This window comes from Astyanax mexicanus, unplaced genomic scaffold (assembly GCF_023375975.1).
Source record: "Astyanax mexicanus isolate ESR-SI-001 unplaced genomic scaffold, AstMex3_surface scaffold_49, whole genome shotgun sequence".
NCBI lineage: Eukaryota > Metazoa > Chordata > Actinopteri > Characiformes > Acestrorhamphidae > Astyanax > Astyanax mexicanus.
This window is the reverse complement of record NW_026040059.1, coordinates 163,944-180,117: the sequence shown is the minus strand read 5'-3', so window position 1 is coordinate 180,117 and position 16,174 is coordinate 163,944. Positions and strand designations below refer to the sequence as shown.

At 36.1% G+C, this 16,174-nt stretch overlaps 2 protein-coding genes across 3 annotated transcripts in view; both read left to right on the top strand.

Annotated features, from left to right (window-relative positions):
• The first annotated feature begins 4,569 nt into the window (after window positions 1-4,569).
• Window positions 4,570-16,174, top strand: part of LOC125797546 (stonustoxin subunit beta-like) — a 172,430-nt gene continuing 160,825 nt past the window's right edge. The window contains exons 1-4 of one of the 2 annotated variants that reach the window (XM_049473989.1): window positions 4,570-4,834; window positions 7,691-7,776; window positions 8,389-8,581; window positions 9,320-9,794. In XM_049473989.1, coding sequence (XP_049329946.1) covers window positions 4,788-4,834; window positions 7,691-7,776; window positions 8,389-8,581; window positions 9,320-9,491 — 498 coding nt within the window. In that variant the 5' untranslated portion in view covers window positions 4,570-4,787 and the 3' untranslated portion in view covers window positions 9,492-9,794. Of the gene's footprint in view, window positions 4,835-7,690; window positions 7,777-8,388; window positions 8,582-9,319; window positions 9,795-16,174 lie in introns of those variants that run through there. The other variant, XM_049473987.1, reaches the window with a different exon arrangement.
• LOC111196243 (stonustoxin subunit beta) overlaps window positions 10,199-16,174 on the top strand; it is a 67,106-nt gene continuing 61,130 nt past the window's right edge. The window contains exon 1 of the mRNA XM_049473990.1: window positions 10,199-11,237. The gene's annotated coding sequence lies outside the window, so the exon portion shown is untranslated. The remainder of the gene's footprint in view (window positions 11,238-16,174) is intronic.

Below are 16,174 nucleotides of genomic sequence, written 5' to 3'. Positions count from 1 at the left end.
CTGGGACAGGAGGTGTGGGAGTCGGCGCATGTCAGACTGGATCAAACACAGGCCCGTCACAAAGGCCAGGCGGATCGTCATCGGAGCGACACTCCTGTGTACCATCCTGGAGAGAGAGTGTGGCTATCCACTCGAGACCTGAACCTGCAACTGCCTTGTCGAAAGTTGAGTCCCCGTTTTGTTGGTCCTTTTAAGATAATTAAGAAAATTAATGATGTTACTTACAAACTGTTGTTACCTAGTTCATACAGAATCTCACCCTCATTTCATGTCTCCCTTCTCAGGCCGGTGATTCCTGGTCCACTGGCGGAGGTGGTCCCAGTGGGGAATCCCCCAGAACCCCTAGATGGCGAAGGGGGGTCTACTTATGCTGTCCACTCCTCGCTGGATTTCCGTCTTCGTGGGGGCCGTCTTCAGTATCTGGTGGACTGGGAGGGGTTCGGCCCGGAGGACAGGTGTTGGGTTCCTGCTGCAGACGTGCTGGACCCTGGCTTGATTGCTGACTTTCATGCCAGGCGCCCGGATCGTCCTGCGCCGCGTCCTCAGGGTCGTCCCCCGGGCCGGCGGCGTCCCGCTGTCAGGGCAGCTCCTGGAGAGGGGGGTACTGTCAGCCCCGAGGTTCCTCCCTTCCAATCACAGCAGCGTGCGACGTCGCCTGAGTTCTGATCACCGGCCCACCCACTCAAGCTGTATGCAATTTCACTTTGTATTTAAGAGACTCACACAGTGCTTCCGTTGCGAAGTCTTAGTTGCCGACACAGCCTAAGTTCTGAGCGTTACTTCTATCTATCTATCTGTCTAGTTTGTTATCGACCTTTGCTTGCCTATTGAGCACGTCATTTGATTTACGCCTGTGATATTCCTGTTTGCCTGATCTATCGACCCTTGCCTGTAACCATTTCTTGCTAACTCTTTGTGGAATAAAGCCTACCTGCAATTGCATCCTGTCTCTATCCTCTTTTAGGGTGACAATAGGAGTGTTTATTGAGTGTTTTTATTATAGACTAATGTCTCCTATTTTAGTGTATAGTAGTGTTTATTGAGGATGTTTATACACTAATATCTGTTATACTAGTGTATAGAATTTTATTTTTTTGTTTCACACTCCAACTTTTCGCTAACTAACATGAATAAATTTCATTTTATACTTCAGTGTTTTGGGACGGCTTTATGCCTTCGTTCTGTCTTTTCCTGCAGATACACCAGCAGTCAGTTGTACACAGTCACTGTCTCTGTACTGAAGCACTGCCAGTAGAACGGGACGCTCTGATAAAACATTAGCTTGAGGTCATCCTGCAATGATCCACACTGAAAAAGAAAATTATGAGATAAATTTACTTTTAAAAAAGTTTTGCAACTTTCTGCATTTGCTTTTTTTAAATTAAATTTCATTTTAGATAAATTTAAGTACCTTCAACTCGGTTTCGAGACTTAAATGTTACACAGAGTAAATAAGTGAACTGAACTTAAGTCAATTCTTTCTTTTAGTAAACTTTACTTAATTTATTTTTACTGAATCAATCCTTTCTTTTAGTAAAGTTTACTTAATTTATTTTTACCGAATCAATCCTTTCTTTTAGTAAACTTTACTTAATTTATTTTTACTGAATCAATCCGTTCTTTTAGTAAACTTTACCTAATTTCTGCATACAATATTAACTAATTACAATTACCTAATTTATACAATATTACTTAAACAATTTATGATACATAAAAAAATGTATAATTCCTGAAATTATAATATATTATGGATGGCATGTAATGCATATAACATGCCATCCATAATATATTATAATTTCATGTGTTGAGACAGTGATACTTGGTCTGTTTACAAATTAAATCTTTGAGTTATCAGGAATTATAATATATTATGTATCATAAATTATTTGAGTAATATTGTAAAAATTAAGTAATTGTAATTAAGTAAAACTGTATGCGGAAATTAAGTAAAGTTTACTAAAAGAAAGGATTGATTCAGAAAAAATTAATTAAGTAAAGTTTACTAAAAGAAAGAATCGTTTCAGTAAAAATAAATGAAGTAAAGTTTACTAAAAGCAAGGATTGATTCAGTAAAAATAAATGAACTAAAGTTTACTAAAAGAAAGGATTGATTCAGAAAAAAATAAATGAAGTAAAGTTTACTAAAAGAAAGGATTGATTCAGTAAAAATAAATGAAGTAAAGTTTACTAAAAGAAAGGATTAAGTCAGAAAAAATTAATTAAGTATGCATTATACAAATGTTCTACACATTAAGTTGTGAATTTAGCTAAGCAGACAAAACAAAAACTATATATTGGGATCATATTATCTGCAATCGAATACAAGGGGCAGTTATCTGCTGGCATTTGTTTATATATTGAGGTGATATTTATTTGACTACTTTCAAATGTTCACATACAGCTCTGGGGAAAAAAATAAGAGAGCACCTTAAAATGATGAGTTTCTTTGATTTTACTGAATTGAAAACCTCTGGAATATAATCAAACATATACACATATACTTTTCCACATGGACATTGGATCATATACATACCATTTTTAGTTTCACATGTAATAAAGCCTTTTATATTAGCCAAACATTTGTGTATTGGATGAGGAAAATGCTTTTCGTTCTTAGTATATTGACAATTCACACAATTACCACACTTAAAATTACCAACTGGATTTTTTCCTGTAAGACTGTTTGATATGTTTTCCTTTGGAAGATGAGCTCTAACTACTCTATTTTTTTAATTTCTAGCCCTCTTATATGTGACAAATTATAGAATCAAACAACAATGTTAATTTAATTCGAACATAAACCTATAAATAGCAAAATCAGAGAAACTGATTCAGAAACTGAAGTGCTCTCTTCATTTTTTTCCAGAGCTGTTTTTTTTTTAAATCTTTTTTCAACTCTGGATCTGTAACACATATATTTAACTATTCAAAACATGTACTGGAGTGAAAGCCCAGGAACACAACTAAAATGTGTATTTTAACCTAAATATTCTGGATTTATTATGAAAAATATATATTTTTAAAGAATATATGGGAGTCACATAACAATGCAAAAAAAATCTCTGATTTAATAATTCAATTTCATGGTAAAGTTTATAGTTAGAGAGTGGAGGACAAGTAACAAATGCTCTAAATAGTTTTTAATATTCTAAATTAATTTTAATTAATTTAGAAGATACTATGCCTAATAACAAAATGTATTTTAAAGTTATTTTGTGTGCACATTTATACATGTATTTTCCTGGAGACAGAAATGGCACCAATTCAGCGGAATAAGCTATTCATGATTTTATTGCCAATGACTGGTCGGTTTGAATGCATTTTTCTGTACTGTATTCTATTCTATAGCTTGGGATGAAGGCCACGCAGTTTCCTGTGAAGGCTTTAGACGTGCCAACACTGCCACCTTGTGGTCAAATTAAGGAACAATTACAAAAGAAACTAAATCCTGCTTTATTCCAGTGTAGAAAAAAAGTATACTTAAATTTAGCTGAAATAAGTCTGTACTTAAGTTGTGTACTTTAGAACAACTATTTTGTGCTTAATTACTATTTGTTTGATACTGAATATACTAGTCATATGTTATTTTTGACACTGTTTAATAGAATTTAAGAATATTTGGGTGAGCTGCCCAGCTGGTCATTAAAATCATATTAAAAGTATAATTTTAACATCTAAATAGTTATGAATGTAGTATCAACACATACAATGTTAATTAGCACAGTTTTGTTAGCAAATTTCATTGAAGTACAGTTGTTGTTTTTTGCAAAAATATAGGCTCCGATTAATTGTTTTATAAAAGTATAGTTTTATTATAACATTTTTTATACAGTTTTATAAAATAATCCTAAGTATATATTTTTATTTAAGTACATCACCAGTACAAAATTAGCACAGCCAAATAAAGTATACTTTTTTATAGTATACTGAAATACAGATTAAGTAGGTAAAAATGTAAAATATAAGGAGGAAAAGTATACTTTAATTAGTCCGGATACAGTTAGTAATAATAAGTACACTATTGTTATTATTATTATTATTATTATTATTATTATTATTATTATTATTATTATTATTATTATTATTATTGTTGTTATTATATATTACTATAACACTATTGCCATATTAGTATATTGTTATACTATTGTTACATTCATGTTGCATGTCTGTGGATCAAATACGTATCTGATTTAGGACCACATATGAAAGTTATATGTGGAATAAATAAAGTATACTTTTTCTCTGTATACTTACATTTTTACCTATTTAATCTGTATTTCAGTATACTTCCATAAAGTATACTTTCTTGTTGTGCTAATTTTGTATTGGTGATGTACTTAATTAAAACATTGACTTAGTATTTACAACTTGTAAGTCTTTAAAGCTCCACTAGGTAGGATTGAGATTTTGTGCTCGTGGGCTCCCCCTACAGGTTAAGCAGTTTATCAGACTGTGTGTGGATGGCCGGAGAAGCTGCTCGCTCACAGGAAGCTGCAGTTCATCATCCAACCACTAGCTGCACTAGCTGCACTAACCACTAGCTGCAGCAGCACAAGCCCCTGTCTTTACACCAGTCACAGAGCTACAGCCCAGCCACGGGCTACAGGGCTCAGCTTTTCTTAAATTAATCAAAGTAGAAAATAAAGGTTTTAACCCCACTAACTGGATAATACAGCTCTCTACACTTCATCTTTCAGCCCAACCAGATAACAGCAGCAGTTTAGAGCAGCCGTCACGGAGTCACGGAGTCACATTATAAACAGGTCAGTTAGCGCGCTGCTAACCTCATGATGTTTATAACTACGGAGTTCAATGGACACACCACGGCTGCAAGGTAAGACTGTTGAAGGCTACTGAAGACTATTAAAGGCTATTGGAGGTTATTGAAAGGGTTATTGGGGGCAGAAATCAGTACAGGCTGGTTATTTAAGTGATTCATGTCCTCGTCCTTTGCTGCAGTGAAACTGTGACTAGCGTTGTCACAGTGATGTTTGTTAACGTCATTTAAACAGATTTTGTCAGGTAACGTTATTGTCTTATACATATTTACGCATAACTTATATCTTAAAGCGTTTATTTTGGTCAGTAACACTCTTGTTTATTTACTAGCAGCGTAAATTACCAGTGTTTGCTTAGTGGTGAAAGCTTTTTAACTGTATCGCGGAGTTCACTGCGACAGTAGCTTCACCCAAATTTATTTATTTATTTTTTTAATGAGAATCGATTCAGAATCGTTCAATGTTAGATTCGTGATTCGCGACTCTCTCTTTCTCTTTCCGCCTCGTGTTAGGCTAGTTAACATCCACGGCTCTGCCCTCTGTTCTCTGAATGCTACCTACATTTATGTTTGAGTGCTTAGAACTGCTAATAAATGAAAGAAGTGCTTGGGAACTCACCCTGGACTCCTGTGACTTGCTTTGAAAGAAAACCAAGTGAAGTAAAAGTGGGTATCACCCTAGAGCAGTTATGTCTAGCCCAAAGAACTACAAGCTCCACTGGTTCCTGTCCACAGCCGGGAGAAACAACTGCCAGGAGAAAAAAAAAAAAAAGGTGACGCGTGATAGGAGGTGAGCTCCGCGGTACAGTTAAAAAGCTCCGCGCGAGAGTAGGTGAACTCCGCGGTACAGTTAAAAAGTTCCGCGCGAGAGTAGGTGAACTCCGCGGTACAGTTAAAAAGCTCTGCGCGACAGAAGGCGAACTCCGCGGTACAGTTAAAAAGCTCCGCGCGACAGAAGGCGAACTCCGCGGTACAGTTAAAAAGCTCCGCGCGACAGAAGGTGAACTCCGCGGTACAGTTAAAAAGCTCCGCGCGAGAGTAGGTGAACTCCGCGGTACAGTTAAAAAGCTCCGCGCGAGAGTAGGTGAACTCCGCGGTACAGTTAAAAAGCTCCGCGCGAGAGTAGGTGAACTCCGCGGTACAGTTAAAAAGCTCCGCGCGAGAGTAGGTGAACTCCGCGGTACAGTTAAAAAGCTCCGCGCGAGAGTAGGTGAACTCCGCGGTACAGTTAAAAAGCTCCGCGCGAGAGTAGGTGAACTCCGCGGTACAGTTAAAAAGCTCCGCGCGAGAGTAGGTGAACTCCGCGGTACAGTTAAAAAGCTCCGCGCGAGAGTAGGTGAACTCCGCGGTACAGTTAAAAAGCTCCGCGCGAGAGTAGGTGAACTCCGCGGTACAGTTAAAAAGCTCCGCGCGACAGAAGGTGAACTCCGCGGTACAATTAAAAAGCTCCGCGCGAGAGTAGGGGAACTCCGCGGTACAGTTAAAAAGCTCCGCGGTACAGTTAAGAAGCATAATTTTTTGTACATAATTATATCTAACGTTCCACACTTGAGCTTGTGGCTGTGTAACATTGATGAGTGTTTTCCAGTTTTAACATTGTTTTCCTTTTAGAAATGAATTCAGGATTAGTTAACCATGCTAAAAATTAGCCATTCATTATTGTTGCAAAAAGATTTAATACAGTAAGGAACCTAAGTTTATTGTTTTAAATAAATGTTCTATTTTTTTAAATTGTCCTTTCATCTTTTTATCTTATTATTGTGGCACTGTCACTAAATTGTACTTTCACAATGTGAGAGAGAATGAGTGAGAACAAGCATCAGGTATATCTGTCTAATTCTCAAACGGCAAAACATCTGCTATGTTAATCTAGGAGTAAGTCAGTGTAGAAAGCATAAATATAAATCCATATAAATGTCAGAAAAAATATAGCTAGTAACTAATAGTTACTGTGCGCAAGTATATTTTATTTTATAGTTACGGCTGGTAAACTACTGTGTGTAGCTAAATAGCCAACAAAATGGAGCCCTCTGAAGTGAGGAGAAACATTACGTAAGGTGAGCTAAATTTGGTCCAATGCGAAGGACAGTCAGAGGTATGGAGCTAATTCAAGTTAGTTGTTGATAGAAACAACACGTGTGTCGACTTTGCAGAGTGTGTTAAGCGCAGAGTGCTATAAGCTTAAAGGCTATAAAATAAGGCTATATGCTTAAAATAAAAAAAATTGTTTGTTCAGAAAGCATTTTATATTCTTAAACATCGTTAATTATATTTTTAGAAATTATAATAATTATTAATTAATTATAAATAAATTAATTATTAATTTTAAATGATTGTTAGTTTGGTTCAATAAGTGTGCAGGGCATAGCCATTTTTTTGTGTTTTTGGACAGGCTATTTGCTAAATGTTTGTTTGTTAAGAAAGTATTTTATATTCTTAAACCATGTTAAATTATATTAGATTAGAGGAAGGTCATTCCGACATAATTTTTGTGGATCATATTTCACATTGTTGGTGTTTTAATCTTTTGGAAATCTGTTCTTAATACAATCTTCTTCAACATCATTCTGAACAGATTTTGCTCATTTAAACAGACGCCCCCCCCAAAAAAAAAACTCAGTTTTAACACTGTACTTAATAAAAAAAAGTCGGGTTTTAATTGGGTCGTCGGGTGGGGCTCGGGCCAGAACGTGCATATTCATTCCTCATGTTTACAAAAACAGAGGGCAGAAACTCCCCTCAATAAGGCTCCACACTTCTTTAGAGGAGTGTTTCTAACTCTGCTCCTTTATCTTCAATAAATAAAAACATAATAATCGAATTTCCTTGTGGTAAATGACTATTTCAGTAGTTCCACTAGTAATTAATGTATTTATCACACTGTTGATATTATAATATCTAATCTGTTCACAGAGAACAGCATCTCTGGTGTTCAGCTGAAGCTCCTCTACGATGGAGTCTCATCTCTCCACATCTGGAGGAGAACCCCCTGTCCCATAGTGAGTAACTGAACATCAGTCCTGAACACCAGCTCCACTAATGAGTCTCTGATCCTGGAAGATCTCGTGATCATTCAGAATTCTCCTTCACCATCTGAAGAGTCTTTGTGAGATCATGTGCTGCAGAAAGTATTATAATATATGTAATTTAATTATTAATCATGATTCAGATCAGCTTTATTTTCACATCACATGAGTACAGGTTAACAGGTGAGTAAAAAAAGTAGGTGCATGATCCCACTGAGTATATACACAGTTGCAAGAAAATTATGTGAACCCTTTGGGATTACTTGTATTTCTGCATACATTGGCATTTAATGTGTTCTGATCTTCAGCTAAGTCACAACAATAGACAAACACAGTCTGCTTAAACTAATACCACACAAAAATGTACATGTTTGCATGGTTTTATTGAAGACATGTTAATAAAAAAAAGGAGATAAACTTTGCTAATCACTGTCAAACCAGATGTGCGACCATGCTGAATTTATTGCCATTGATAAAAAAATGTTGTAACGTAATATTTATCTGCTTGAGACTGCTTTATTTATGATGACTCTGCAGTTTTCTTATCTGTTTATAAAGCATGTTTTTATTTGATCTCATTTACAGACTGCAGAAACCCACAGCCGAACCTCCAGAACCCAGCTTATGCGTCTATGAAGAGTAACAACTCAGTGATTCAACCTTTCACCTTCAGTAATAAAGGAGAACCTCCAGAACCCAGCTATGTGTCTATGAAGAGTAACAACTCAATTATTCAACCTCTTACCTTCAGTAATAAAGGAGAACCTCCAGCATCCAGGTTTGTGTTTAGGAAGAGTGGCAACTCAGTGTTTGACACATGTCTTGTGATAATTTATACCTAGTTTATTATGACAACCTACACATATCATGCTTCCAAGGAATCGATCTACCATGAAAACTCATAACATGATAACCATAAAAATAAGATTATTCATTTAGCCCTGGTCAGAATGAATAAATTGTCAGGCATACCTTCATCCTGACTCTCTTTTTTTGATGACCTCTTTTTGGATTTGTCCTGTATTATAGTACTTTTATTAATTCATTTTTTTTTATTAAAATTGTAATAATTATATTTCAATCAAAAAACATAAAAGAAAAAAGTATATGGGGGTTAATTAAATTCAAATTGACAGTAAAATTGAGAATGTATAATGATAATAAACATATACATCAGCGTTTACAAAACCTTAACATAGTTAATGGCCTAAGTCCTACTTTTTTTCTTTTGATTAAGATTATATTTCTTAAACTTTAAATTTCTTAGTTTCTGCACCATTTACTTTACGTGCATTTTTTACACCAATAGAACGATTTAGGAGTTTAAGAGAAAATCAGGGAAATGTATGATCCAGTAACAGATGAGAATGACACGTTTTATTGATGTATTCTATGAATTTAAAATATAAATTAATTAATTTGTAAACTTTATAGAGTGTGAGACTGGAACATTAACACGCTCTGAAAACCTTTTCTTCATATATTTGATATTTAGACATTTCATCTTTCTTAACAGTGGGAGGAGTGGTCTTGTCCAGGATCAGTCCAGGTGTGGAGTGTGGGAACAGAACTGCTCTGTCAGAAGACTTTATTTGTCCCTGCTGCAGAAAGAGATCTACAACACTTCCTGTTTTACATCCAGACATAGAGGAGTCTATAAATCAGGATTCCTATCAACTAGTGGATGATGTTCTGCAGAGTGTCTTACAGAAACATAAAACCAGCATGAAGAACAGATACAAGAGCTTATAAGAGGGAATCAAAACACCAGAGAATAGAACCCTCCTGAACAGTATTTACACTCAGCTCTACATCATAGAGGGAGAGAGTGAAGTAGTGAATAAAGAACATGAGGTTCTACAGATGGAGAAAAAATCCAGCAGATACTTACAGGACACTCCAATCAACTGCTCAGATATCTTTAAACCTGTAGAAGATCCTAAAGGAGAACCTGAAAATGAGAACATGGCGGATAGTGGTCTCAGATAGATCAAAAGGCAAGAAGATGAAAGACTAAAGAAGATCAGAACTGTTCTGACTAAAGGAATTGCTGGAATTGGGAAAACTGTCTCTGTGCAGAAGTTAATTCTGGACTGGGCTGAAGGAAAAGCCAATCAGGATGTAGATTTCATGTTTGTGTTCCCACTCCGAGAGCTGAACCTGATTAAAGAAGATCAGTACAGTCTTCATACACTTCTGTGTGCTTTCAACCCTGATCTCAAATATCTGGTCCCTAAGATCTACGATACATGCAGAGTTGTGTTCATCCTTGATGGACTGGATGAAAGCAGAATTCCACTGAACTTTGTGGAGTGTGAGAAAGTGTCTGACATAACCATGACATCATCAGTTGATGTGTTGATTACAAACCTTCTTAAAGGAGAGCTGCTTCAGGAAGAAGATCAGTGACCAAGACCAAGCCCAGAAAATCATGTCCCACATTAAGACAGCGAGGAGCCTCCGCATCATGTGCCACATTACCATCTTCTGCTGGATCTCAGCCACTGTGCTTCAGCAAATCCTGACACAGAGTGATACAGAAATCCCTAAAACTCTGACTGAAATGTACTGCCACTTCCTGATCACTCAGACCAGCATAAATAATGAGAAGTATGGGGAAAGCTATGATAGGGATCCAGAGAAACTGCTGGAATCCAACAGAACTGTGCTTCTGAAACTGGCTAAACTGGCTTTTAAACAGCTGATGATGTGGAACGTGATGTTCTATGAAGGGGACCTGAGAGAGAGAGCGGTATTGATCTCACAGAGGCCTCAGTGTATTCTGGGATCTGCACTGAGATTTTTAGGGAGGAATGTGTGCTTTATCAGAGGAAGGTCTACAGCTTTGTTCATCTGAGCTTTCAGGAGTTCCAGGCTGCTCTCTATGTGTTTCACTGCTACTTGATCAAGAACAATAAGGCACTGGAAGTTTTTAATCCTTGGTTCATTAGGTGGACTGAAAATGTTCCACTGGATAAGCTCCTGTGTGTAGCAGTGGATAAAGTCTTAAAGAGCCAGAATGGACACCTGGATCTGTTCCTCCGTTTCCTGCTGGGCATCTCACTGGAGTCCGGTCAGAAGATCCTACAGGGGCTCCTGATCCACACAGAGAGCAGCTCAGAGAGCATCAACAGAACAGTGCAGCACATCAAAGAATCAATGGAAAATGAATATCTTCCTAATGACAGATCTGTTAACCTGTCCCTCTGTCTGACTGAAGTAAAAGACCAGCATTTATCCAGAAAGATTCAGGAGTTCCTAAAATCATAGAAACGCTCAGAAAATAAACTGTATATAGCAGAGTGTTCAGCTCTGTGCTACATGCTGCAGATCTCAGAGGAGGTGCTGGATGAGTTAGACCTGAAGAAACACTGCACATCAGAGAACATTTAAATGAAACTGCTTCCAGCTGTGAACAACTGCAGAAAGGCTCTGTGAGTATCTAAATGTATATAATGTGAATGTGTTTATTATTTATGTATCCCTTTCTAATGAATTCTACATTCATGGACTTCCAAGTTGCAACCATTGCTGCTGCTGATGTGCAAATGTACACATAGTGTATGTAGTCTCAGTAGAGAAGCGCTGGCAATAGATTAGGACTCTTAAGAAACAGATATGCTGGAACCTACTGCCACCATGTCTAATGCCAAGCCTGGGATAGAGTAATATAACACTGGGATGACTAAAATGTCAGGAGCTTGTGAAAATCACCCTATTTCTTGTCAACTATTAGAGTAATTAGTTATTATTATATATTTTCTATTTGTTCAAACAAGGTGTGTTATTAAAGTTTACTCATATTAAAGTGATTTTATATAAAATAATTAGCTGTGGCTTTTAAAAACACGACCAAGGTGTTTCATAAAATTAATAAATTATTTACCCTACTTACTTAAAAGTTCTTAATAGTGTAACATGTTGATAAACTGTTTGCATTATCTAGAATTTTTGTAATTAGCTAATGTTTAGATATCTAAAATAACGTTTCATTTTAAAATAATTTTCATTTATAACATTATGGCATATTTATAACCTATGTCTAATTTTTTTTTTTACCTATGTCTTCCTTCTTCTTGCCTGCTTTTGCTTCAGGGTCAGAATTCCCATTCTAACTATGGCAAGCTGTTCTACTTGCTCAACTGGCATCTGCCAAACTGGATTAAAATAAATACTTATTTTAAAAAATCTACATAAATAAATAAACAATAAATTACCTAAATATGTATAACTATTAACGTTAAACTGCAAACCGAATTCTAAAAAAGTTGTCACTGTGCAGATGTAAATAATATAACTATATTAGAATGCAGAGATTTGCAAATCTCATATCAAAAAAACATTTTCCTTTTTTAATGAAAAAAATTATTCATTTAGATCCTGAAACAGTTTTGATAAATGATGTGGAAAAGCAAAATTCTGAGTTTATTTTAGTTATTTAGTTTATTATTTCAGATGTTTAGGCTTAAGGATGCTCACAATTCCTTTGGCTGTAGCAACAGCACGAGAACAAGAGAAAGCACATTTACATAAAATCTTAAATTAAAGCTTCATCAATCCCAGTGACAGTGCAGAGAATCTACTGCTCTGGCTTTACTGATAATGCCGTAATTATGAGAAAGTATCTTTTTATTATGTCGTTCAAACGACATAATATGTCTTAATTATAAAAACATCTCGTAATTATGAGAAGTTCTTTGTGTGTCTACCACCGCACTACAGCATTTCTCAGACTTAATGCCACACTTAATTGAATTAATAAAATTCTATTTTACACTTGGCTTAATTCACAAGGAAATCTTAGTGTCACTGAGCGGCATTGATGGCATTTTCATAAGCATTTAAACACGGCAAAGGATTTTGAATCTCAGCTTTTAAACAGCCGTAAAAAATAAACCAGACCTCTCTGTAAAAATCCTAAAGTCAGGCAGACTCATACGCCTCTGATTCATAAGCTCACACTGCACTTACATGCTGCGATATAGGAGTTCACACTGCAGGACAAACACAGCCCGTAGCCAGAGCTCTTTCTGTGTATATGCGCTCGGTTCAGCAGAAACAGGGCAGTTTTCTTAAGTCCTGAAACAAAATGACAGATTATGAACTGTAACATTAAAGCATGAGTAAGCAGCAGTAGAGCTTAGATCCAGCCCAAAAAATCCAGCCAGACCTGGCCCGACCGGACCCGCTCCATAAACTGTTTTTGTGAGCCCCAGCCCAGTTTGAACAAAACATTTTTTTTAGTGTGGAACATTAAACCTGAGCTTTTTAAAAACATTTTGTTTGAATGAGCGAAATCTGTTCAGAAGATGTTAATTAACATTGCAACACTAGAACCTGCTATAGACCTGTTGTTTAAAAAAAATTAGTGGTGTCAATCAATTAAAAGGGTGATCTGATTTATCACAACAAAATTCTGTAATTAACTGCATTTGTTTTCCTTTCTTTTAATTATTATAGTGGATATTTAAATGTAAATAAATGAATGAATGTAAGAAATGTAAAATGCAGTTATATGTATATTAGTGTTGTCAATTAAAATAATGGTATACACTTGTATGTTTGAGAGGAGATAAAATCAACATAAGGTGCTGGAATAAAGAATGCATGATAAATTGGACTGTAAAATTGATTGTGAGGATTTATGAATTCGAACTTAATTTGAATATTTAAAAAATATCAGAGATGAGGAGCAGTGCAGTGCAGGAGTGCGGGCGTGTGTGTGTGTATGTGTGTGTGTGTTTGTGTGCTCACTGCAGTTCCAGAGCTGTGTGATTACAACATTCTAACTTGTGCAACTTTTTTTGAAAAACATTTTGATTTGTTACTGCTGTATTGTGTATATCACGCCATAGCTTTATATAAAATAAAAAATAGCAATAACAAACAGAGCCCGACCGACCCGCCTGAGGAAAGTGCTGGGAAAGTGCTGGGAATTCTCATCACCATGGTCACATATATTAAAATATAAAATATATGAAATAACGTAATAAATATCGTCGGATTGAGTGTAGTTTAAACACCAAAGCAATGGTATTAAAATATACTATTATCACTGTTTTTACTAAAATGTTTTATTGTTTGGGCAAAATGCGCTGCACCTTGTCTCTCGCAGCTCGGAACTGAGTTAAAAAAATCATTTTTTGAAAAAGTGTTTTATATTCTTAAACATTTTATTATATTAGAGAGTAGTCAGTCATTGTAAATTATGGAATTGTTCTTGGTCTATTTCGGTTTAATGAGTGTACAGTACAAAGCCTGATTTGTTGTTTTTTTGTGTTTTGCTATAGGCTATATATTTCAAAAAAAATTGTTTGTTCAGAAAATGTTTTATATTTTTAGACATTGTTAATTATATTAGAGTAGATGGGAAGGTCAGTTCTTAATAAACATTTTTATTAAATAACAGGTCTATAGCAGTGTTGCAAATGTTAATTAACATCCTTCTGAACGGATAGCGCTCATTCAAAAAGTCTGCCTGGCTTTAGGATTTATACAGAGAGGTCTGGTTTATTTTTTTACGGCTGTTTAAACGCCAAGACTCAAAATCCTTCGCAGTGTTTAAATGCTTATTAAAATGCCATCAATGCCGCTCAGTGACACTAAGATTTCCTTGTGAATTAAGCCAAGTGTAAAATAGAATTTTATTAATTCAATTAACTGTGACATTAAGTCGGAGAAATGCTGTAGTGCTGTGATAGACACACATAAAACTTCTCATAATTACGAGATATTTATTTCATAGTTACGGCATAATGTGTCGTTTTAACGGTTGATTAAAATAAGTACATTTTATTACGTATTTTTATGTTTTTGTCAGGGACAAAATTTTGTAAAGCCCAGTTTAGCCAGAAATAAAGGAACTTAGCACATCTAACAACAAAGCAAACATTTGGAGCACTTGGGGCTTTTATTTTAACTGGAGAGCAAGTTCCCTGACAGAGTCAGAAGGCTGAACTGCTTGGAGAAGGAGGGGATACGTAAATTCTGTCCGTTTTGCATATGAAAGGCCTGAGGAATTACGTTAGCGCCTAGCGCTGCCACACACTATACAACGTTTTTGGTCTGCGTTTTTTCAGCATTACGCATGCTTTATGCGCCGTCAGACCCAGGTGAATTCTGACCTATTTGGCTTGCCATATACACACACATGCGCACACAGACACCCTGCGTTCGTGACGAGTCGCTTGTGTCTCCCCGATTTTGTCCCTTGTGGGCGTGACAAGCTCAACGTTCACGTGTATCATGATCCAGCCTCTGACAAGAAAAAAGGCACAAAAAAGGAACGAAAAAAAAGGTTTAATAAATGTTTCTAGTAAATATGTATTTGTTAACTAAATTAAGATTACTAAAATGATTAATAATAAATATAATTATAAAATTTTATATATATAAGCTATACCATCCAGTAAATTTGATTCCCGCTTGAGAAATATACATGTATACATGAAACGTATGGTATAAACATGAGGAATCCCTTGGCCACTTTAATTTTACAGCTATAACTCTTGAGCTTGCTAGATTCTTGGTTGTTTCTGTGATTTACCTGCCATTCCCGCTGTAGCGGGCTCAGTGGTTTAATACCTGGTGCTAATTGAGATGTTGAAATATTTTTTAGTTGGGCGCCAGTTATTAAATTAATTTAATTAGATTAATTAATTAATTAATTAATCAAATTAATTAATAACACAAGACATCTCAGGGTGTGGTTTCTACAGGTGACAGAAATTTTCATAACCAAGTTATCCAGAAAAACACACTGAAATGACAGGTTTTGTAAAATAAAAGTATTTATTAAATCACACAGATATGAGTAAATAATTCATTAAAAAGTCATAAATGTAGCCATTAGCTATCAAATCATAGTGTAGAATGATAAATGAGAAATAAAAGACAAACACGTTATAATGCTGATATGAAAGGAATAAAGATTAATATAACTATTAAGTGAGTATTTCTAAATAAGGGTCTAAGGCATTTTAAGTCTACGAAACCAATTCTTATTTCCAACCAAGCAACTCAAAATGAGTCATCTATACTAAAGACGCTCTATTAAAGACCCGACCAAACCATGACCAACAGAACACCATCTGCCGAAAGATTAAACCCAGCTCTGCCTTACTCTGAGTTGTTGAAGTGGGCCTTGGTGACGTCCGCCTGGGTTGGTCGTCTGATGCTTCACCCCGAAAAAGGATCACGTGAGCCGGTCTGCAGGGTGGCTTGACTTCCTGTGTCAGCACGGAGCCCCATGAGAACCCACAGGGTAAATCCCTTCGCTCTTAGGTGGCTTGCTGGTGGCCTCCGGACCGCAGGTTTCCGGGTTGGATCTGGCGGATCTCCTTTTCAGCTGTACTTTAGCTAAACTTAGATG